The 25,420-nt window shown below is 42.6% G+C and overlaps 1 protein-coding gene across 3 annotated transcripts in view; it reads right to left on the minus strand.

The window, feature by feature from the left end:
- The window catches only part of LOC143923812 (protein mono-ADP-ribosyltransferase PARP15-like), an 85,725-nt gene that overhangs the window by 18,517 nt on the left and 41,788 nt on the right, over positions 1-25,420 (minus strand). For all 3 annotated transcript variants that reach the window (XM_077447724.1, XM_077447722.1, XM_077447723.1), the window contains 8 exons: positions 23,900-23,962; positions 20,314-20,645; positions 14,615-14,735; positions 11,267-11,329; positions 10,285-10,461; positions 5,606-5,778; positions 3,558-3,603; positions 551-696 (listed from right to left, as the gene is read on the minus strand). In XM_077447724.1, coding sequence (XP_077303850.1) covers positions 551-696; positions 3,558-3,603; positions 5,606-5,778; positions 10,285-10,461; positions 11,267-11,329; positions 14,615-14,735; positions 20,314-20,645; positions 23,900-23,962 — 1,121 coding nt within the window. The remainder of the gene's footprint in view (positions 1-550; positions 697-3,557; positions 3,604-5,605; positions 5,779-10,284; positions 10,462-11,266; positions 11,330-14,614; positions 14,736-20,313; positions 20,646-23,899; positions 23,963-25,420) is intronic.

A 25,420-nucleotide genomic window follows, 5' to 3' on the forward strand; every position in this document is an offset into this window, starting at 1 on the left:
TTCCGTCGGAATATCCGTCGGACCAAATTTTCCAACTTGCTGGAAATGTTTTCCGACAAAATGCTCCGATCGGACATACTCCGATCATGTGTAGAGAATTCCGATCAGACAAAGTGCCACGCATGCTCAGATCAAATTCCTACATCAAAGCTATTGGCTACTAGCCTGAACGTAGTCCCATAGTAACGAAATTACGTCATCACATTCTGAAAGATCGGATTTTCCGACAACTTTGTCCGACCGTGTGTATGCAACAGTTTCAGACAAGATCCGTCGGACAAAATCCGACGGATTTGGTTGTCAGAATGTCTGACCGTGTGTACAAGGGCTTATTATGTTTGAGTGAGTCTAGGTTTTGCGCAGTATTTTTCCTTTCATATTTGCCTTTTTGTATATGTAATTATTTAGTTCACTTGTATCGTTTAAAGTTGTGTGTAAGATCTATATATACTGGCATCCCATATTGGTAAAAAAGTGTAAAATGGCATCTCACATCTCACAGCTTATAACTGGTAAAATCAGAATGGCAAAAGTCAACAACATAAATAACCTTCAGAACTTGAAATGATCCTGGTGTTGAAGATGCCATAAAGTCAGTTTTGACTTTTTTGAATTCTTCTGAATCCTCCCCCAGAGTCACTTCCAAAAATTCTGATGTTCCCATGGTCGTCCATGTTAATGGGTACTGAATCTTAACTGTAACAGAAAGGATGGAAAATAGGCAGGTATACATTAAATGATATATAGAATTGCCTTTAAATTAATAAAACCTTAGTGTACATAAGGGCCTGTGTCAATAGGCTTTAGGCTGGGTTCACAATAATGTGAATTGAATGGTGGTTTCTCTGCATCCAATTCACATGTTGGAAGATTATGAATGGCTCTCAATGGAACGAATTGCACAGGAGCCCTGTGCAACTTCTGGTCCGTTTCAGGTCCGAATTCAGCCAAAATTTCGAACCTGAACTGGTGAACAGGGAAGCACTGAACCCATGCTGCGAGACGCTGCACACGGCAGCGTGAACCCACACGGCAGCCTTAAGGCCCATGCACACGATAAGAAAATTGGAAGTTAGATTTCATCCGACAAACGATCTGCCGATTTTCAGATCGTTAGTATGGTGCTTTCAACAGCCGATTTCGAATTTCCGTATGACAAAAATGGAATGTGCAAGTAATAAAATTTTAATCGTACGTGAACACAACATTCGATTTTCATTTAATTAGTACAGTTTTCGTCTGAAAAAAATTGTAAGAGCAAGACAAGTGGAAGCCCTTGCCAGTGGCATGACCCATGATAGATTGCTTTTCAGAGGGAGGTTAACAGGTAACTAGGAGATGAAATGTCTCCTCCTCAGAACCTGTTTTAACCTTGGTCAGAGGGTTGCACATTTTTATTTATAATCAGTGGTGATAGCAGCCTTAAGCCTTGTACACACGATCGGATTTTCCGCAGACAAAACCTCTGACCTTTGTCCGAAGGTATGTGCCTGGATTTTGTCTCGCATAAAAACAGTACATAATTGTCAGCCAACAAACAAACGTAGTGAGGTACTAGGCATACTACGAGCCGAAAAAGAGGACGTTTAATTTGTCAGGTGCCACCCTTTGTGCTCCTTCTGCTAATTTCACGTTAGTAGAAGTTTGAGTCTTGATTCACGCTTTTCATTTCGTAGTTTTCATTTTGCAATTTTCAGTCTTCCGATATTGTGGATTGCGGAATCGGAGGAGGTAACGTGTTATTTATTATTGGCCTTGGAGTTTTCTTGGACCAAAAATTGGTTGCCTTATTAATCGTGACCAATTATGTCATATGCCTTTGATGCGGGAGCTCCAGGAGAATAATCCAGATGATTTTCGGAATTATATCCGGGTGACGGACCCCTGCTTTCACCAACTCTTGGCATTGTTGACCCCCTATATAAAGAAGCAGGACGCATGCATTCTATTTTTTGGTTGAACAATAATGATTTGATTTGGTATATTTTCTAGATTTTTGGATGCATAGAATACACTTTTTGGTTAACTTCTATTGGTAGATAGCATGTCTAATTTTATTTGTTTTCTTTAATGCACAATAAAAAAATTGTGGAGAATAATACTTGGCTATGTGTTTTACTTCAAATTACAGTTTGGGAGTAGGCAGTTACATTTAAAAAAATACAATGTAAAATTGACAAGGGACACCAACATAGTTGTATCTTTGATCTTAAAAACTACGGGATAATGGTGTTGTGGTAACATGCATCAAAAAAAAAGCATAATAATTCTTCATATCACTAGAAAAAAAAAAAGCCTTTGAAAATGTGTTTGCAATAAATCCATCAGTATCACCAGCAAAGCAGCTTCATTATTATCACATTAAAGAAGAAAAGAATTGTGAGCTGCATTTTGAGATTTCATAATTTGCCACGTCACAAATGTTAATTCTCCATTACAAACACTAGACTGACCGCTGCTCCTCCTTGCTTTTGAGCATGCGTATTTGTACTGTGGACTTTTGTCCAACGGAATTGTGTACACACACTTGGAAAATCCAACAACAGACATTTGTCCGCAGAAAAATTTAAAGCCTGCCATCCAACATTTGTCCACGGAAAGTTGGCCAACAATTGTCTGATGGAGCATGCAAACGGTAGGATTTTCTGCCAACAGCTTTTCATCACACAATTCCCATAGGAAAATCTGATCATGTGTACGAGGCTTAAAGCTGAATGCACACTATACAACTTTTGTTGTTCGATTTCCTTTAAATTTACCTTCAACCATGTTGTGGAAGGGCCTGCCTGATTGCATACAAATTGAAAGTGTTTAGGTTTGACCTCATATTATATGGTTTTGGTAAATCTAAAGTAAAAAATCTTAAGGAAATTGTATAGTGTGTATCCAGCTTTAGGCCCCTTTCACACAGGCTTTCTGATCAGTTCCGCCTGTCAGTTTTTCAGAGGGACCTGATCGGTCACTCCATTCACCTCCTATGGAGTGGTGGATGTCATTGGTGACATGTCCGCTGACACCCGCAGCTATCCGATCCTGTCTGACAAATCCAGAGGGATGGCGTCTCTATTTTCCATCCGTCTGGCGGATCGGATGAAAACAGACAGGCAGTCCATTTTCTTTCGATCTCCAAATAGAGAGCGGAACTCTTACAGGCCCGTCTCTTCACAGTGAGTGGGGACGGACCTGTCATCCGCCTGCTCAGAGGAGATCAGCGGATCAATCCCCTGCTGAGCAAAGCCGAGTCCATCAAACAGACAAGCCAATGTGAAAGGAGCCTATTTATAGTGTTTTTATAGTGTTTTTTTGTTGCCTTGATTGAGTGAGTTAAAGATGGGAACTTCAGCACTGCAGTCTCAACCAGATTACAAGCCTGTGGGTCATTTGGCCACCAGTGACCAGTTCAAGTGAAAGGTCAAAATCAGGTGTGCTAACCTTTTTTAATCAGACTGCAGGGTGTCTCCATCATGTGATCAGAGCAGTTTCAATGGGCTTTTGGGGGAGGGTCCAAAGTTTTTAATGCACTGGGTTTGCCCTGATTTTCTTTATTCAATACTTACCTTGCGCTCGTATTGCTGCTAAAATTCTTTCCTCCCGTTGAATTGCCTAAACAGATACACATAAAGCTTTAAATTTGGACATTTGAATAGATGATATACATACATTATATAAGCACTAGAACATAACACGCCACATACCAAGATTTCACAATGCCAAGATCTGTTATGCCACGTACACACGACCGGACTTTTTGGACAGCAAAGGTCCGACGGAACCTTTGCTGTCCAAAAATCAGACGGACTTTAGGATTAGAAAATGTTTAAAATACCAAATACGAAGCAAGGGCAGCTACAGCACCTGCCTGCAAGAATGTTTCCAGCGCGATCCAATCACACTGGTTGTCAGCTGCAGGATACTGTACATCTCACGCTCGCTGCAATAGGAAAAACACATTTTTCTATTGCAGCGAGCACAAGGGAGAGGCGACAATGTCCCTTAGGTCTGGAATGGATTTTAAGGGGAACCCCCTACGCTGAAAAAACGGCATGGGGTCCCCCAAAAATCCCTACCAGACCCTTATCTGAGCACGCAGCCTGGCCGCTCAGGAAAGGGGATGGGGACAAGCGAGCACCCCCCATCCTGAACTGTACCAGGCCACATGCCCTCAACATGGGGGGGTGGGTGCTTTGGGGAAGGAGGGCACTCTGCGGGCCTCCCACCCCAAAGCACCTTGTCCCCATGTGGATGAGGACAAGGGCCTCTTCCCGACAACTGCAAGCGGGGGGGTTAATCGGAATCCTGGTGCCCCTTTTAATAAGAGGGCCCCCAGATCCCAGCCCCCCACCCTATGTGAATAAGTATGGGGTACATCGTACCCCTACCCATTCACCTGGGGGAAAGAAAATCAATAAAAAAAACACACTAGACAGGTTTTTAAAGTAGTTTATTAGGCAGCTCCGGGGGTCTCTTCCATCTTTGGGGGTCTCTTCTGACTCTTCCGCTCTCTCCGGCGTCTTCTCCCAGTCTTCTGTTCTTCTCCCGCTCTCCGGCCTCTTCTCCCGCTCTCCGATTCTTCTCCCGGGCTTCTCCGCTATCTTCTGCTCTTTTGCCGCTCTTTTGCTAGAGGTGGCCCAGTCTCTTCCCTCTTCTCTTATTCCGATGTTGACACGATGCTCTCTCCCGCTGTAATTCTGTGTGCACGGTGCGCAGCGACTTATATAGGCATGGGGCGGGGTCACTGGGTAATGTCACCCGATGACCCCGCCCCTTATGGTGTCACAGTCCCGAGGCATGCTGTGACTGTGACGTCGGAAGAGACCCCCGGAGCTGCCTAATAAACTACTTTAAAAACCTGTCTAGTGTGTGTTTTTTATTGACTTTTTCCCCCCCAGGTGAATGGGTAGGGGTACGATGTACCCCATACTTATTCACATAGGTTGGGGGGCAAGGATCTGGGGGCCCCCTTATTAAAGGGGGCTCCCGGTTTATGATAAGCCCCCCGCCCAAGAACCCCGACAACCAACGGCCAGGGTTGTCGGGAAGAGGCCGTTGTCCTCATCAACATGGGGGAAGAGGTGCTTTGAGGTGGGGGTCCCGCAGGGTGCCCCCCTTACCCAAAGCACCCACCCCCCATGTTGAGGGCATGTGGCCTGGTACGGTTCAGGGTGGGGGGGCACTCGCTCGTCTCTGCCGCCTTTCCTGACCGGCCGGGCTGCGTGCTCGGATAAGGGTCTGGTATGAACCTTGGGGGGGACCCCCACGCCATTTTTTTGGCATAGTGGTTCCCCTTAAAATCCATACCAGGTCGACAGGGCTCGCAAGGTGTCAATAAAAGCAGCGAGATTGACTTCCTTTTCTAGTCCCGTCGTAACTCATCACGTGTGTGTGGGCAAGTCCGTTCATTTGGAAGTCAGCTGTAACTTCGTCGGAAGTCTGTCGGGAAGACTGGTGGACCTACTCTGCCAGAAAGTCTGGTCATGTGTGGGCAAGTTCGTTCGGAAAGTCAGTCGGAACGCTGGAAGTCTGGCGGACCGTCTTTCCGGTCTGCTGGAAAGTCCGGTCGTGTGTACAGGGCATTAATGATTCCATGAAGTTTGATTATAATTACCTGGATTTCAGTGCATTTGGCTTGGAAAACTTTAAGGTAGGTCTTGTAAATGTTTTCTTGAATGACAATGATGCTGATTCTTTCAAGAGTTGGAACCAATGCCTCCAGTAAGTAATTCAAAACGCTGTTCAATATTGCCTTAATGGATGCTTCGGGGTCAACACGGGCCATGCCTTTGAAAATATATAATAAAATAAATACATAATAGTAATAATGAAAGCATATCTTGTAATGTATAATCCACAACTCAACGAGTTTCTGTTTTTGTCAGCTTTTCATTAATTGCCTTCCTGTTACTTATTGTTGTGAAAAGTTTATCCCTAATAAAAATTGACTTCCTAAAAAGTTTTTGGACAATCGTATTTTTTTATAGAATAGAAAATGGTAAAAAAAAAGGACTAACAGTGAGAGGGAACACATTCAACAATAAAAAACCAAACAAGGTTTTTAACCACCCCTTGCTCTTTACAAAATGTAAAACTAGTTTTGGCTATATTATGGTTCCTTACCTTCTCTATCCAAACCTATAAACATAGTGTAGCAAAGTCTTTAGCCTCTTCCAGTCTAATGAGGACCTCCAAGGCCAAAGATAGCCGACATCTTTCAATATGTAGTGGGTTGTGAGGGATAGTCGGTGCAAAGATGGTGAAAGTCATTGGGCGTCAGACACTTCTTGGATGTAAAAGAGTTTTTTTTTTCTTTTAACAGTCCTTTTCGTATTTTTGGGGGAAGAGGGTTAGGGCCAGGACACCCTTAAGTAGTTGTAGGTTCAACTGGCAGACTCCGAGACTTCAATAGGAGGACAGGCATACAAGGAAAGGCCCCAGCAAGGCACCACATCTGCATGTGCAGGAATGCTGCCTCCTATGGCAACAGTCTTTAAGCCCTTGTACACACGGTCCGAGAATCCGTCGGAATGTGTCCTATCGGACCGTGTTGTCGGATAATCCGACTGTGTGTGGTATGCATCGGACTGATTCCGTCAGAATATCCGTCGGACCCAATTTTCCAACTTGTTGGAAATATTTCCCGACCAACTGGTTCGATCGGACATACTCCGATCATGTGTAGAGAATTTTTATCGGCCCAAGTGCCACGCATGCTCAGATCAAATTCCTACATCAAAGCTATTGGCTACTAGCCTGAACGTAGTCCCATCGTAACGAAATTACGTCATCACGTTCTGAATGATCGGATTTTTCGACAACTTAGTCCGACCGTGTGTATGCAACAGTTTCGGACAAGATCCGACGGACAAAATCCGACAGATTTGGTTGTCGAAATCTACGACCTTGTGTATAGGGGCTAACAGTTCCTAACTCAAACGTAACAGTTCTTTCACCTTCACTACAACATATTCTTGTAGTTCTTCAACAATGAGATCCCAGTCTCTCACTAGACCCACTGATTCACTGACTCTGAATCCCTTGAGCTTCTCCAATATTTGCGGTGGTATCTCCCTCAAGCGTCACTCCCGTTTCCCTGCTGGGTCCCTATATTTGCACTCCACATACTCCACAAGCTTCACCCCTGCTGACTGGGTCCCTGAATTGATCACCGCCTGAAGTTTTCTGATTCTCCATCGTGCCTATTCTGTGAGAATACTGCTCTGGTACTTACGTCAGTTACTCACTGTGGTCCCTGGTAAAGGTGGCTGGTCCCTTAGTGGCGACCTCTCCCCTTCTACCGCCGATCAGGACAGGTTCTCTGGCCTAGCAGAACCGCCACTTTTGGTTGGATTGCAAGCCGCAATTCCCAACCCTGTGCTGCCCTCTTATATCTGGATGGGCCTCACAAAGCCTAGCAGCCAGATGCCCCTGGGATAGGCCCAGCAGTCTGGGGCGTATGACACAAGTCCACTCAGACAGCCATCCAGGTAGCACAGATCACCTGACTCCACCCAAATATATAGGACAGTGATGGCAAACCTGGGGCACACGTGCCACAATTGGCATGCCGAGCCCTCATGGTGGGCACTCAGTGCGCCAACAGAATAGGGGAGGGAATCCCCCAGCAAGGCAATCACTTGCACTGGTGGTACAGGTGCGGAGGAGCTGGCTCCCTTCCTATCATGAGTGCAATCATGCAGTGGGGTGGCAGATGTGAATAAAGCCCTCCCTGCATTCACTGAGGGCAGCCCAGTGGATGTGGCTGTACATACACAGGTAGGACAGTGCTATGGAGAAAGGGGGGGGGTGCAGAGGACACTGCTATATGTGTGTGGGGGGGGGGGGGTGTGATGGGGCCTTTACATCACCCCCCTGATCCCTATATTCTGAGCACATGCATCCATCTCTGATCCCTGTATTCTGAGTACATGCATCCTTTCTTTCTCTGATACATGCTTAAATTATCTTTAAGATAGTCACGTCTTGTAGGTCAATCAAAGCACCAAATTAAAATCTTGAGAGTCCAAAATCATTAATTGTTTGACTGGTGACTGGCCCGGTTCACACTGGTGTGACATACGCTACGACTTTGGGAACACATGTTGCATGACGTGTATAAATCAATAGTTCCCTATGAGAGCTATCTTAACTGGTCCAACTTGTGTCGGTCTGACTTTGAAAAAGGTTCCTGTGCTACTTTGGTCCGACTTGGGCACAATTTCAGCCCATTGATTTTAATGTAAGTCTCATTCAAGTTGGATCATGATCTTAACTGATCCGACTTGTGGCATGCAACTTGTGCTCTGAGGATTCTGAAGGGGAACTCCACTCCAAATTGTAAAAGAAAATGGCATGGGGCCCCCAATTTTATACCAGGCCCTTCGAGTCTGGTATAAATCTTGATGGAAGTTAAAATTGGGGGCACTAAAATTGGAGAAAAAAAAAAAAAAGCAGCATGGGGTCTCCCCCCAAAGACCATACCAGACCAGACTCTTCAGTCTGGTATGGATATTAAGGAGAACCCCCATGCCAAAATAAAAAAAAGTCATGGGGTCCCCCCAAAAATCCATAACAGACCCTTATCTAAGCATGCAGCCCAGCATGTCAGGAATGGATGGGGGAAATGAGCGAGCGCCCCCCTCCACATGCCCTCAATGTGGGGGGTGGGTACTTTGGGGCAGGGAGGGGCTCTGTGTTGATGGGGATAAGGGCCTCTTCCTGACAACCATGGGCAGTGGTTGTTGGGGTCGGCGGGCAAGGAGGCCTCCAGATCCTGCCCCCCCCCCCCATGTGAATGAATAGGGGGACATTGTACCCCTACTCATTCGCCCAAAAAAGGTGTCAAAAATAAATAAATACAGTATACAGATTTTTGATAAAGTCCTTTATTAAAAATGAAGAATGTCCCCCGTCGTCGCTCCAACATGTCTTCTTTCTCTAGTGATATCTTTTCTCTCCAGTTCTTCTCCCTCAGGTGCTGATGTCTTCTACGTCTAGTTCTTCTGCCGGTTGTTCTCCCTCCGCTGATGTCTTCTCCCAACACTAGCTCCTACAGTTGTGCCAGCTCCGTTTTCTGCCGGTTCTTATATAGCCATGGGGCGTAGCCATCTGGTGACATATCTTGGAGACCCCACCTGCTTGTGACAACACCGCCCGGGGCATAATTGTTAAAGCCGACAAGCCCCCTGTCCGCAGACCCAACAATCCCTGCCCAGGGTTGTCGGGAAGAAGCCCTTGTACCCATCAACATGAGGACAAGGTGCTTTGGGTTTGGGGGGCATAGAGCATCATTCGTCCCCACTTTCCTGACCTGCCGAGTTGCATGCTTAGATAAGGGTCTGGTATGGATTTTGGGGAGGGGCCCCACAACATTTTGTTTTCCATTTTGGCATGGGGCTCTTCCCCTCAAGATTCATACCAGACTCAAAGGACCTGGCATGGTCGGATCAAAGTCGGATCCCATTCATTGAAGTCGCATGGAAGTCAAACGTGAAGTTGCAAGTCAGATAGGAAGTCGTCCGACTTCCATGTCGGAGCAGTGTGAACCCAGCCACAGCAAGAAAAGCAAATCAGTGCCAGAGTTCACAGTAAAATGGCAATGGCTTGCCATTTTATTGTCAGAATTGGCACTGACTGTCCTCCCTAATATCCTCTGGTTACAAGAACACACATGTGCCCATATAATATTCTGCTGTTCCAACTATGCCTGATAAAGTGGTATTATGTGGCCCCAGAAACACATTGGGGCAGATTTACTAAAACTGGAGCACTCAGAATCTGGTGCTGCTGTACATGGTAGCCAATCAGCTTCTAACTTCAGCTTGTTCAATTAAGTTTTGCCAATACAACCTGGAAGCTGATTCATTTCTATGCAGAGTTGAATCAGATTTTTCACTTTTCAGTTTTAGTAAATAACCCCCTCTGCCTGTCCTTTGCTTTTTTTTTTTTTTGCTATCACCAGTTAAGATAACGATTTTGGACTCTCTAGAGTTCTCAATTCAGTTTAACCCTTTCTTCTAAGGAGGCCTTGTTTTGTAGGGAGCTGCAAAACCCAAGCCATCGGGCTCAAGTACAGGCTTTGTCAACTGTTTAAGAAATGCTGAAAATTCAGATTTTCACAAGTTTTCAGAGGCAGTCATAGCCCATTGTAATTTCATTATATTCAGCTTCATGATTTTTAGATTGTAGCTTTCAATGTGTAGACACTGAGTTCACAGTGAGCACAACCAACCTGTTACTGTCTTTACAGATATTTATTTTTATCTCCCCTTTAAACAACCATTTGCCTACCTGTTCCAATAGCTGGTAGAGCCAGGCTGGTGAACTTGCTCTCATGGCATTTAAGCAGAATCATGTCTATAGAAGGTTCATAGGCTGGCACTGATGTTGGCCCAATAATATGCATGATATGTTTAGCTTTAAGATTTCCACCGCTGGTTACTACAGCACCACCATCTCTCAATCCCCCTGGGGAAAAGAAACACTCCATGAAAAAAAATGAACTTAAAATAAAGAAGGTAGTAGTATCTTAAATACCAGGCAATGCCATCTAATTTTAAAACCCTTAACCACAGTGTGCGAATATTCATAGTTCCAGAAATTGATCACAAGCAGAGCCTTATTTACAATATTAGCCAGGGCCTAAGGTGGCTGGATTAGAGGGGGCAACACCAAAACCTCACAATTCTGATAACATTTTTTTTGCTTTGTTTCCCTCTTTTGTCTAATTCAGAACCTTTTGTGGCTAATTCCATGGAACTGTAGGGGGAAGAGGGTGCAGGGGATGTTGAGAAGTGTCAGAAGAATCTCCTCCTCTCTACTTTCTCATTTGATGATCTGCACAACTAAAAAGCAAATCTGCATAATAAGCAGACCCCCATGCTTTTTTCAATAGCAGATCCTGGTAGTAGTTGTACTTGTATACATTATAAAATGTGTGATACTGCGCTGTCCCAAAAAGTATACTGAAGTGAAAAAACAAACAAAAGAAAAACAAACAAAAAAATAATAATACTTGTATACATACTACAAAACATTTCATTAAAAAAACTTAATGAATTTATTTTATCACAATGGGCCAAAAGATTGAGAATATTACTCATTTCACTTTGAGCTACCAGCATTCACAAAGAGTTAGCATATATTTAATGTTATCGTAAACCTTTCACAGTCATTATTTCTATAAACTTGGGTATGGAGTATTTATTGTGAGCTGTTCTATGAGTATAGTAAACTCATGAGGTTCATACAAAAATGAATAACTTAGATTTACCGATCCTACTGCATTCTTCTTTCACTGTGTCACCAGCAGCTGACAGTATAGCTCCAGAAACACCTGAAAATAGAAATATGAAATACATACGTTAAAGGAGTAGTCCTGTTTAGTGTAAATTCAAAAACCTGGGTCTTATGGACAGTTCCTAAGAGTGCTAAGGTGTGGTTGTAGCAGAATAGCTAGGTGGTGCACAATCTAGTGCAATAACTAGACCAATGTCGGCCAGAACTGGCCCGTTGCTTACCCTTGGGACACTGATAAAAGGCACTATTTCTCCCACTGACAGGAAGGATGAGGCACTATTCCTCCCACTGACACCAAGGATGGGGCACTATTCCTCCCACTGACACCAAGGATGGGGCACTATTCCTCCCACTGACACCAAGGATGAGGCACTATTCCTCCCACTGACACCAAGGATGGGGCACTATTCCTCCCACTGATACCAAGGATGGGGCACTACTCCTCCCACTGACACCAAGGATGCAGCACTATTCCTCCCACCGACACCAAGGATGGAGCACTATTCCTCCCACTGACACCAATGATGTGGCACTACTACTCCCACTGACACCAAGGATGGGGCACTATTCTTGCCATTAAAACCAGGGACGGGCACTTTTTCTCCCACTGATACCAACAATGGGGACCTATACCTCTCACTGGTACCAACGATTGCCACGATTCCGCCCACCAATACCAATGATGAGGCACTATTCCTCCTCCAGCTGATTAAGGGTGCTATTGTGATTTTCTTACGCCCACTGACACCCAAGCCTGAGGCATTGTGTACTGTACTTCCACTGATGCTAAGACATTTTATACTCCCACTGGCCACAGTCCAGGCCATCCTAAAGTCTGAAGGACAGTAATCTGGTCTTTTGTTTAGGAAGTTTAGAGATCCCTGTTTAAGACAATGCACAACTTGTGAAGGTGGTTTATGATACAGTGATGTCTGGAAAATTTTGTACAACTGAAAGTATTAGAAAACACTGTGCTATACCACATTTGCATAACAGGTTCAATTGGGAACTTGGTGCTAGTAATTTTCAGTGCAAAAATTCTGCAACTAAGAGCAATACCCTTCCTTAAAGTGGATGTAAACCCAATTCATGAAATTTGACCTGGACACATATATCTGTAGTGCCTTCTTATCTCTCTCCAAAGCAGTTCTGCTGTTATAAGCACAATAACTTCTGACACGTTCTCCGACACTGGAGAAAAAAGCAAGTGAAAATTTGTTTTGGGGTGGGTACTATAAATAGATTAGCAGAGAGCTTGTCTATTCACAGCACAGTTCTGCAAGTATCTTTATTCCCCTGCCTATGTAGGGGGCGGGGGTACCTTTTCTCCAATCAGCTGTCACATAGTGTATGCCAGGACTCCACTCCCACTGCTGTAACAAGAAGAACAAATTCTAACACGCTGTTCACTTTCTAAAGGATATGGAAAGATAACACAGCAGATATACATGTACAACTTATGTAGGGAGATTTGTTTTATCTCTGTCTGTTCACTTCACTGGGTATAGGGTATAGGGTATAGGGTATATGCACTTTAATCTCCATCTCACATTAACTCCTCTGTAACCCTTGCACTAGCTCTTCCTGTCCCTGTAACCATTGCCCTCTAACATTTACTATAACTACAACAGAAATTCTTTCTGCAGCCCGAAAGCTAAAGTAGGGTACATAATATAAGAGAATTGGGCGAACGATTTTCCTCGTTTTTTGTTTCACAGCAAATTGGAACCGATGAAGCCACTAAAACGACTGAAAATCGCTGCTTTATCGCCGACTCCACCCCACCCCAGTCTGAAAGTGCCCTTATAGTGTGTATGAGCATTTACCCTCCATGTGACACTAACAGAAACACTCCTTGACACTCTAAATTTAACCCTTACACTAACCCTTTACAATGATCTGCTTATGGATGCCGACACATCTGCATACCTCGTAACTTTTGGGAATGGGAAAGAGGGACACCTATTAGCAAAAGTATGTAGGCATAGGACACACCTGCCACGCCCCCTTAAAGGAGAATTATAGAAAAAAAAAGATTAGTTAAACTCACAAGTGCGTTTTTCTTTACCCCTACTATTTCTTTATACTGGCCTTTCAAATTTACAAATTCAGCAATTTAGAAATTGGATGAAAGGTTTAGTGCTGAGAAACACTTTCTGAAATATAAATAGTGCATTCTATATACAACTATATAGATCAGACCAAAATGAGGGACAAATGAGAAGGAAAGAGGGTCAGAGGGACTTTCTTCCAAATCAGGGACAGTCCCTCGAAATCAGGGATGGCTGGGAGCTATGCATCTGCACTCACAGATCATATATATATATATATATATATATATATATATATATATATATATATATATATATATATTATATATATATAAGAATTTAAGCTCCTGGATCTTGTTCTCCATTGCCATATGTAAGGTTTCCTTGAACAGTAGGGCAGCCACTCTGTACTCTTCACACCTGGCCACTTTTAGTAACTATAAAGTGAAGTTGGAGCCTGAAGCCTGTACCTGATCACAGGATCTGTTATATTCTGTTCTTTCTGCACCAGCCTGTATTGCAACTATGAATTATTCTTTGAATGTCATCTGATACCGCAATAGTCCCTACTGTTCCCACTAAATCTTAGGAAATCTTCTCCCAGAGATTTTTTTCCTATTCTGTGAGCTTTATGCTCTTTTTTTGTTTTATATGTATTACAACTATAATGAATGTGTTTGAAGAGTGTATTAAAAAATCCCTCTGCTTGCTACCAATGATACTACCAATGATACTCAAACCAACACAATGGACTCATACCCACTCCAGCACTTGCTCTACCTACTTGCTGGGTGCCAATGCCAGGCTTTCATTGACTTGATGCGTGAGATAAAAACGCTTTAATATCGAAATCACTAGCAGCTATTGCAAATATGGTAGCTGTTATTTCAGAGTTGCAATGGGAAAGAATCCGCACTTACAGAAACACAGATGGCCCAAGACGCCCTCCATTTAACTCGGACCCTCCCTGTAATTTTAACACTAACCTTCCCTTTAACCCTAACCCATAAGCTAATCTCCCTTTTAACCCTTACTCCAGTCTTTCTTGTAACCCTAACACTAACCCTCCATATTCCCTCTGACATAAAATTAACCCATTGATTGCACACTCACTTCTCTCTTTGTGAAACACCAACCCTTCCTGAACCCAAATATACCAACTCCAAGACCCCAGGTCTATAATCTACTGGTCTGTATGTTACATACTAAAGAGTACTGAAGAATAAAACAATATTGTATATTGCTGTTATAGAGCTACTGTATATATTTACCACAAGATTGATTTAAGGCCTGATTTGTAAGGTTCAAAATGCAGTCCACAGCTTGGTCTGTGATGTCTCCTTTTATCAACTCTATTGTTTTCCCAAATGCCGTAAAGTGAGGATAATTGGTCTAAATCATAGAAAAACAGCAAAAAAAGCAAACATAGATCATTTCATGTGGCCAAAGTTGTGAAAAATATGTAACAGAAATTGAGGTTTCTCTATGGTTTCCAACCTTGACATGCAATATTATTTTACTCCAGGGAAGACAATCAACATTTATTCTAGCAACTATCTAAATAAAGTCCACACTAACACAATAACCTGCGATAAAAATACTAATTCTTTACTGTACAATTACATATGGACATTGCATTCCCATGGTGAAGCTGCTGCTGTGTGTTTTATAATACCCTGTAATTATTAAGAATAGAAGTGTCTTAAAAAAGTATTCACACCTCTTGAAATTTTCCACATTTTGTCATGTTATAACCAAAAATGTTAATGTATTTTGTTGGGATTGTACAGTGGTGTGAAAAAGTGTTTGCCCCCTTCCTCATTTCCTGTTCCTTTGCATGTTTGTCACACTTAAGTGTTTCGGAACATCAAACCAATTTAAACAATAGTCAAGGACAACACAAGTAAACACAAAATGCAATTTGTAAATGAAGGCGTTTATTATTAAAGGTGAAAAAAAATCCAAACCATCATGGCCCTGTGTGAAAAAGTGATTGCCCCCTAAACCTAATAACTGGTTGGGCCACCCTTAGCAGCAACAACTGCAACCAAGCGTTTGCGATAACGTGCAATGAGGCTTTTACAGCGTCCTGGAGGAATTTTGGCCCACTCATCTTTGCAGAATTGTCCTAATTCAGTTACATTAGAGGGTTTTCGAGCATGAACGGCCTTTTTAAGGTCATACCACAACATCTCAATAGGATTCAGGTCAGGACTTTGGCTAGGCCACTCCAAAGTCTTCATTTTGTTTTTCTTCAGCCATTCGGTGGTGGACTTGCTGGTGTGTTTAGGATCATTGTCCTGCTGCAGAACCCAAGTTCGTTTCAGCTTGAGTACACGAACAGATGGTCGGACATTCTCCTTCAGGATCTCTTGGTAGACAGCAGAATTCATAGTTCCTTTTATCACGGCAAGTCTTCCAGGTCCTGAAGCAGCAAAACAGCCCCAGACCATCACACTACCACCACCATATTTTACTGTTGGTATAATGTTCTTTTTATGAAATGCAGTGTTCCTTCTACGCCAGATATACTTGGACACACACCTTCCAAAGAGTTCCACTTTTGTCTCATCGGTCCACAGAATGTTGTCCCAAAAGTCTTGGGGATCATCAAGATGTGTTGTGGAGAAATTGAGACAAGCTTTGATGTTCTTTTTGCTCAGCAGTGGTTTTCTCCTTGGAACTCTGCCATGCAGGCCATTTTTGCCCAGTCTTTTCCTGATGGTGGAGGCATGAACGCTGACCTTAACTGAGGCAAGTGAGGCCTGCAGTTCCTTGGACGTTGTTGTGGGGTCTTTTGTGACCTCTTGGATGAGTCGTCGCTGCGCTCTTGGGGTAATTTTGGGCGGCCGGCCACTCCTGGGAAGGTTCACCACTGTTCCATGTCTTCGCCATTTGTGGATAATGGCTCTCACTGTGGTTCGCTGGATTCCCAAAGCTTTGGAAATGGCTTTATAACCCTTTCCAGACTGATAGATCTTAATTACTTTCTTTCTCAATTGTTCCTGAATTTCTTTGGGTCTCGGCATGATGTGTAGCTTTTAAGGATCTTCTGGTGGACCTTACTGTGTCAAGCAGCTCCTATTTAAGTGATGCCTTGATTGTGAACAGGTGTGGCAATAATCAGGCCTGGGTGTGACTAGAGAAAGTGAACAACCACAGTTATAGTATGTTTTAACAAGGGGGGCAATCACTTTTTCACACAGGGCCATGATGGTTTGGATTTTTTTTCACCTTTAATAATAAACACCTTCATTTACAAATTGCATTTTGTGTTTACTTGTGTTGTCCTTGACTATTGTTTAAATTGGTTTGATGTTCCGAAACACTTAAGTGTGACAAACATGCAAAAGAACAGGAAATGAGGAAGGGGGCAAACACTTTTTCACACCACTGTATGTGATAGGCCAACACAATGTGGTACATAATTGTGAAGTGGAAGGAAAATGATAAATGGTTTTCATTTTTTTTTTACAAATATGTGAAAAGTGTGGCGTGTATTTGTATTCAGCCCCCAGTCAATACTTTGTAGAACCACCTTTCACTGCAACTACAGCTGCATCTGTAAATGGCAATTTTCCAGTCTTGTCACAGATTCTCATTTGGATTTAGGTCTGGACTTTGGGCCATTCTAACACATGAATATGCATTCCATTGTAGCTCTGGCTGTATGTTTAGGGTCGTTGTCCTGCTGGAAGGTGAATCTCCACCCACGTTTCAAGTCTTTTGCAGACTCTGAGGCCGCGTACACACGCGCGGACTGTTGGCCCAACTTTGTCCGTCCAACAGTTTGAGCGAACAGTCCGCTCAAACTTAGCATGGACGGACATGGCCACACACGACGGACGAACAGTTTGCTGAAACCGTGCGCGATGACGTGAACGGCACGTACGACGGGACGAAAAATACGACGTCCTATACACTGCAATGCAACCTTCCGACGTGGAAATCCTTTCTGAGCATGCGCGAGACTTAGTTGGCCGAACAAGCCTACACACGAGCGAACAGTCCGCTGAAACTTTGTTTCAGCGGACAGTTTTTCGGAATTTCCGTAAGACCTTGTTCGGCCAACTGTCCGCTGAAACTGTCCGCTGAAGCCCCACACACGAGCGGACTGTCCGCCCAAACACTGTTCAGCGGACAAGGTTGGGCGAACAGTCCGCACGTGTGTACGCGGCCTAACAGGTTTTCTTCTAAGATTGCCCTGTATTTGGCTTCATTCATCTTCCCATCAACTCTGACCAGCTTCCCTTTCCCTGCTTAAAAAAAGCATCCCCACAAAAGGATGCTACCACCACCATGTTTCATGGTGGGGATGGTGTGTTCAGGGTGATGTGCGGTGTTAGTTCTCCGCCACACATAATGTTTTGCTTTTAGGCCAAAAAGTTCAATTTCTTGGAAGGAAGCACCTTCTTCCACATGATTGCTGTGTCCCTCACACGGCTTTTCACAAACTGCAAACAGGACTTCTTATGTCTTTCTTTCAACAATGGCTTTCTTATTGCCACTCTTCCATAAAGGTCAGACTTGTGGAGAGCACAACTAATAGTTGTCCCGTGGACAGATTCTCCCATCTGAGCTGTAGATCTCTGCAGTTCCTCTAGAGTTACCATTGGCCTCTTGACTGCTTCTCTGATTAATGCTCGCTTTGTCCAGCCTGTCAGTTTAGGTGGTCTTGGTAGGTTTGCAGTTGTGCCATACTCTTTCAATGTTCACTAAGGTTCTCTAACAAACCTCTGAGGGCTTCTGAGGGCTTCACATAACAGCTGTATTTATACTGAGATTAAATTAGTCTCTATAGAGGTGGTCTCTATTTACTAATTAAGTGACTTCTGAAGGCAACTATAAGAGCCAATGGGGCTGAATACAAATGCACGCCACACTTTTCAGATATATATTTATAAAAAAAATTGAAAACCATTTATAATTTTCCTTTCACTTCACAATTATGTGCCACTTTGTGTTGGTCTATCACATAAAATCCCAATAAAAGAAATTTACATTTTTGGTTGTAACATGACAAAAGGTGGAAAATTTCAAGGGGTATCAATACTTTTTCAAGGCACTGTATAATATCCTATGCAGTATGATACAACTTATGAAGAGCTGTTTTATATTAGATGATCGTTATTTTTTGGATTAGATGTTAGTGCCGACGTATATTTTAGGTTTAACTGTTGGTATTATTTGCTCCTCTTGCCTCCTGGCTGATCTTCAAAGTTCAATGTATTTCTTTTTTGACTGTGCCATTACAGCCATAACATTGTTATTTTGTAATTATATTAAAACACTAATTTCTTTCAAAATTATATATCAAAATGATATATATCAAAAGCGAAAACTTTTTTCACTTTGCATGGAGCAGGAAATGGTTAAAATTCCTGTCCTATTTAGGCTCCATGCACACTGAAGCTGATAAACTGCAGTTTATTGGAGTTTGGGCGTTTTTTGTAAAAGCCCATAAACTCCACTCTATGTTAGCCTATGTGTCCATGCACACATAGACGTTTTTCAGCTTTAATGAGCAGTGGAGTTTATGGGCTTTTTTCTGAACGCCAGAAATTCGCGTTCAAAGTGCCGTTTTTCAGCGGCAAAAAACGACAAACGCTCATTAACGCTCATTAACGCTCATTAACGCTCGTTCATTAGTGTTCGGCATTCTATTTTTCAATGCATTGTGGGATTTTTGGAGTGTCCTCTGTGTATTTTTATAAAAAACGCCCATTAACGCTAACGCTGTAAAACGCTCATTAACGCTCATTAACGCTAGTATAAAACGCTGTTAAAAGCTGGTTTTTCAACCAGCGTTTTCTGCCAGCAATCTGGCGTCCAGAAATAGCTTTTTTGAGCTTCAGTGTGCATGGAGCCTTAGGAAGGTAGAAGTTAACTCTCCTAACTTAAGGCAATTCCTCCTAGACTGTTGTCACTGTAACAAGTGTCCCCATTGGAAGATGTCCTGGTATTTCTGTTCTGGTGACAATATGAAACATTGGCAATGGTCACTAGGTCAAAAAGAGGTGGGGGAGGGGGGTGCCTTTCCAGGAAACAGACAGCAATAAAAGCCTTATAGTGGTTTGATCAACTTGGTACATTCAGCCTGCCCTGTCCATTAACGGTTCAAATCTTGGACGGTTCCTTCTGAGCCAGCCGAAATTCAAACCATGAATGGCCGGCCTAACTCTTCCACACTATCTAATGCTAATAACAAACTTTTGAATTTTTGATTATTTTCATGTTTTTTTTATTTTTTTATCCAACAAAGATTTTATTGAAAAAGTTTATTTTAATTAAAAAGGGTTGTAAATCCTCATGATTTTTCACCTTAATGCATTCTATGTATTAAGGTGAAAAACCTTTTGTAGTGCTGCAGCCCCCCAGTGCCCCTGTTTTACTTACCTGAACCCGGTTTTCTTCTTCCCGCAGACAAGCACACCAGCCCTAGCTGGTGACTCGTGTCCCGATTAGATAGATTGATAGCAGTGCAGCCATTGGCTCCAGCTGCTGTCAATCAAATCCAATAACGCAAGCGCCGGGGGCAGGGCCGAGTCCTGCTTTCTGTGTCAATGCACGTGAAATCAGGAGTCGGAAGCGTGCCGGCATGGGTGTCCACCGAAGGAGAGAGCTTCTCCGCCTTAGGCACTTGATGCAGGGAGGAGCTACCAGCGCCGATAAGGGACCCCAGAAGAGGAGGATTGGGGCCACTCCACTATGACATATTTGTTATTTTTAAAAAAAAGCACCCATTCCTTTCCCAGTCTTCATGCCGATGTGAGTAAATTATGATAAACTAGTATAAAGACAGACCGAGGTATTTTTTAAAATTACACATTTTTTTTTTAATAAACACATCATTTGCTTAAATTGGTTTCTTTTGTCTCTACCCTTTGGCTTGCTACGTTCAATCGCTTATTTGCATTTTATAAGAATAAAACTTGAAATGTTAGCAGTATCACTAAATCCTTCTACATACCTGGTAGTTTTGAAAAAACATTAAGTACTGGTCATAAACATTCTGCTCTCCGACAATGATGCCAATCTTTGAGATGATTGTCATGATAGATGGGCTAGTCATGTAATCTTCAATCCCCTTTATAATTAATTTAATGGATGTCTGGGCATCAAGAGTATCAGTTCCAAGGGCTGGGAAGCTAACAGATGCCATATTGAACTGGTCACAGGCCTTCAGAGTTTTTTTCACCAATGTCACAATGGTCTCCGCTGTTACATCTCTCAGGTGAATTATTCTTTGACACTCCAGATTTCCAGCCACAGTTACAACATGTCCATCATTGGGGAGCTTGCCTGGAAGCACATGAAATGATTAGTCATTAGTTTATATTTCCTTCTGGTAAAAATGTAGATGAATACTATGATTCTATTTCAAATGTTTCAGAATATGTAGAATAACATTGATCTATAAGTTGGCTATAGCCACAAGCATTTCCATGTCTACTCTTATTTGGCCACTGAGTAACCTTTTACTGTCTATGGCAGAAGTAGACAGACACCTTCTGATATGACTGCTCTTGTGGGCAATGATTACTTGGAGAGGTCTGGAAACTCTGTCTAATTCTTTTTGTTTCCCTATATAACCTGGAGCCATGAGGATTTGCCTTCTAATGCCGTGCACACACGATTGAACATTCTGACAACAAAACCGTGGATTTATTTCCAACGGATGTTGGCATACACACGGTCACACAAATGTTGTCGGAAATTGCGAAGAACGCAGTGACGTACAAGACATACGACGAGCCGAGAAAAATGAAGTTCAATAGCCAGTGCTGCTCTTCTGCTTGATTCTGAGCATGCGTGGAATTTTGTGCATCAGAATTGTGTACACAGGATTGGAATTTCCGACAACGGATTTTGTTGTTGGAAAATTTGAGTTTCAGCTCTCAAATTTTTGTTGTCGGAAACTCAGACAGCAAATGTCCGATGGAGCCTACACACAGTCGGAATTTCCGACAACGAGCTCACATCGAACATTTGTTGTCTGAAATTCCGACCGTGTGTACATGGCATTACTCTCTCTTCCAGGTTTGAAGCTCAAACATGCATGCCTACATGATCTGAGGGTGCACATTTATACAGCAACATGACCACAAAGCAGTATGGTATTATCATGCCCATGCATCCAACCATAATCTGAGTTCTATGACCATATTTAATTTCCCTCCTACCTTAAAGTAGTACTACAGACTAAGGCCCATAAAATATCTCCTTACCTGCATCTGCATTTTGGTTTTGGTTGCACTGAAAAAGAACAACAGCAGTGGCTAGTCAGCTATAACCATAAAAGCCCACTGGGTCCCCATGTATAGTAAGGATCATACTAGCTATGGCAAACTATGAGGATCTCCCACAAAAAGACTATCAAGTCCAGGCAGTGTAGGGTGCAGTTAATGCAACAGCATAAAGAGATATTTAGGACAATTGTGTGTTTCCAACCTTGTGCATCTGTGCAAAAGCCAAAACATAGTTAGATGAGCTTAAGAACTAAAGGGACCCCTATTCAGAGCATCACCTAAACCTTACTAAACACCTTTTGTGGTGAATTGGAATGCTGATTGTAAGCCAGGTCTTCTTGTCCAACACCAGTACCTGATTTTACCAACAGTGCCAGGTATAGCCTATCTGATATTGGGATGCAGTCAGGGGTGTATCTACCATGAAACAAACAAGACGCTTGCCTTGGGCAGCATTTTTCAGGGGGGGTGGCCCGCCCCCAGGCAGAAGGGATAATATAAGCAGTGGTGTCACTACAGGGGTGTGGAGGGTGTGGAAGAGGGTTGACGCTAGGGGTGGCTGCGGACTGACCATTCGGTGACAGGGGAGCAAAGCAGAAGCAGGAGGTTTCGGTGGCTGCAGCCTCTGATCCAGGAAGTAGCTTACTTGGCAGAGCAGGTCGGAGTCCCAGGCTGTGATAGTGCCTCAGCAGCCTCACTACACACAGCTGGTAAAAAGGAGCTGGTGGGCTGTGGAAGCGTGAGAATCCGACTGGTGTAATATGGGGGGAAGGGGAGCCCCTCTCTCTCTCATCCCCCACTTCAGTAGAGGTGGAGCTCTAATAGGAAGAGGTGGCACCTAAAGATGAAGAGGTATGGCAAATTTGGATGTGGGGGCATCCAATTTTAGTCTTGCCTAGAGCAGCACAAAACCAAAATACACCACTGGGTGCAGTAAAAAAAGTCAGGGAGCATTATGTCAACAGTGTGACAGAGATGGATAGAAGTAAAGATTGACAGGCCGTGCTGAGGTGGTGCAGATTTGGATGATTAAACAGAACTTATGGCCGCTTATATTAGCAACCCCAAAAGAGTTCCTCCTTACATTAGGGATACCCTTCAGAGCTCTGCCCCCCACATCAGGTTTCCCCATCAGAGTGCCCCTTTACATCGCATGTCTCCCTCTGAGTGTCCTTTTTCATCAATTTTCCACATCACAGTGTCTCCTTACATAAGCTGTCCACACACAAGTGCCCCTCACATCAATTTCCCCCATCAGAGGCTCCCTTACATCAACTGTCCCCATCAGAGTTTCCCCAACTAACTACCTCATGGGTCAGTGGATGCACTTTCAGAGACCGGGGGGGGTTACAAAGCTAAAATCAGCCCACCCCTGCACCCCACTAGATCCTGTCCAGTTCACAAATGCCCTATTAGTTGAAAGGTCACAGAATTCCAGAGCAACACTCCAGAATCTTTTGAAAAAGACTACTCAGGTTGTTATAGTTACAAATGTCAGGGATCTAACTCCATTTTAATGCCCATATGAAATGGGATATGCAACAAGCTCATATAGGTATGATATTCAGGTGTCCACAAATGTGTGTACACAGAGTATATTCTCTTTTTTTTTTTTTTACCATAGACCTTTTCACTGAACATTGTCAGAAATCATATGTCAAAAAAGAACAGAGTCAAATGATTACTCGGCCTCCAGTTGGGGTATTGTGATAGCAGCTGACAATAGTTAAGGATACTCTAGAACAGTGGACAACAACCCTGTCCTCAGGGACCACTAACAGGGCAGGTTTGCAAGATAACTGAAATATATCACAGGCGATATAATTTGCTGCTCACTGATTGCAGTATTCTAGTCTGCATCTCCCCAAGGTAATACATAAAACCTGGCCTGTTAGTAGGCCCTGAAGACAGGGTTGATGACCACTGATCTAGAAGGGTGTTTCCAGGAGTTGCCTACTTACAACACTACATGCAAAACACAGAACAGAACCTTAGGAGTTTCATGGGCCCTCAAAGTCAATCCAACTGTACACACCTGTCATCTCCTCACTGCTGGGAAAGGTGAAGGGGGGATTATTTAAAATAGTTTTAAAAAAAAGTATATAAAATAGTTTAAAAAAAGTATATAAAAGTACAATCATACAATAGGAATTAGGGAAGTTAAAAATGGAAAATAGAGGTTTTCTTGAATTCTACATTTGGATTTAGATGTTCTAATACTTGTTGATGATATACATTCATATCGCTATATTTAGGTACATTCAAGTTATATCAGAAAGTTAATAATGATTTGGCACTTTTTCATACTTAAACGTGCACATTCTGCCTTCACAGTATCCCCCGCTGCGGCCAGAATAACTCCGCTTATACCTGAAAATAGGAAAAAATAAATATATATTGAATACATACTATATGCAAACTATCTTCATAACTGCTCTATTTTAAAGCTGAACAACAGGATAAGCAAATGGTCTAATAGTCTATTAAAAAAATAAAAATATTAAAAAAAATGTGGCTAATCACAAATTTACAATAATAGACACTTGATGAATGGATGTCATTCCTAAAAAAAAAAAAAGGTTGCTTATAACAGTGATATTTTGTTTTATAACAGTATATATAATAGTGAAAATAATTTTGAATGAGACGAGACATCACCCATTATTATGAGTAATTTGTCCTTTCCTTTATAATGTTTCAATTTATTTTTCTTTGTCATTCTTTCTCCATTTCACCATTTTATTTTTTATCCTTTTATTATTTAATCTCCTATGTAAAACACCTTTTTATGTAGCATACATTTTTATGTTGGTCATATCAAGGTAGGAATGATTCATGCATTTCTCATCATATACATTGATTATTACATATATAGATGGCACACATTGCTTTAAATCTTTGATGGTACACAGTAACAAACCGATCGCTAATGTGCTCCCATTATATCTGTGGTTTGGGGTGTCTTGTCTTTATTAGCTTTAATTCCTGTACTAGAGCATATAGATTCATTGTTTTAAATTCTTTCCTCAATAAACTTTATTGGTTTTAATTATGCTGACTAGGCTAACACACACAGGCACACTTACATTTTTTTTTTCTTTTTTTTTTCTTTCTATGTGGTTAAATACATTGGTCACTTTAATCACTTGGCGACCGCCGCACACCAATTTACATTGGCAGAATGGCACGGGCAGGCAAAAGGGCGTACTCGTACATCCCTTTGAATTTGCCGCCTAGTGGGCACGCCCACCGCACACTTCAGCAGCATGCCTGCAGGTCCTGCGAACTTGATGTTAGCCGGCGGCCCGCGATTGCAGTGAGGAGAGGCAGAACGGGGAGATGCCTATGTAAACAAGGAATTTTCCTGTTCTGTCTAGCAACATGACAGGGATCTACTGCTCCCTGTCATCGTGAGCAGTGATCGCTGTCATGTTGTAGTGAGTACACCCCCTCCCCCACAGTTAGAACAAATACAGGGAACACACTTAACCCCTTGATTGCCCCTTAGTGTTTAACCCCTTCCCTGCCATGTAATTTAAACAGCAAACAGTGGCTATTTGTAGCTCTGATCGCTGTATAAATGTCAATGGTCTCAAAATAGTGTCAAAAGTGTCCAATCTGTCCGCCATAATGTCGCAGTCCCAATAAAAATTGCAGCTCACTGCCATAAAAATAAAAATGCCAGAAATTTATTCCCTATTTTGTAGATGCTATAACTTTTGTGCAAACCAATCAATATACACTTATTGTGATTTTTTTTCTTTTACCAAAAATACGTAAAAGAATACATATCGGCCTAAACTGTGGAAAAAAATAGTTTTTTTTTAC

The sequence above is a fragment of the Lithobates pipiens genome, unplaced genomic scaffold (genome assembly GCF_037356315.1).
Source record: "Lithobates pipiens isolate NorthernLeopardFrog02 unplaced genomic scaffold, aLitPip1_a1.2 Scaffold_22, whole genome shotgun sequence".
In the NCBI taxonomy this organism is placed as follows: domain Eukaryota; kingdom Metazoa; phylum Chordata; class Amphibia; order Anura; family Ranidae; genus Lithobates; species Lithobates pipiens.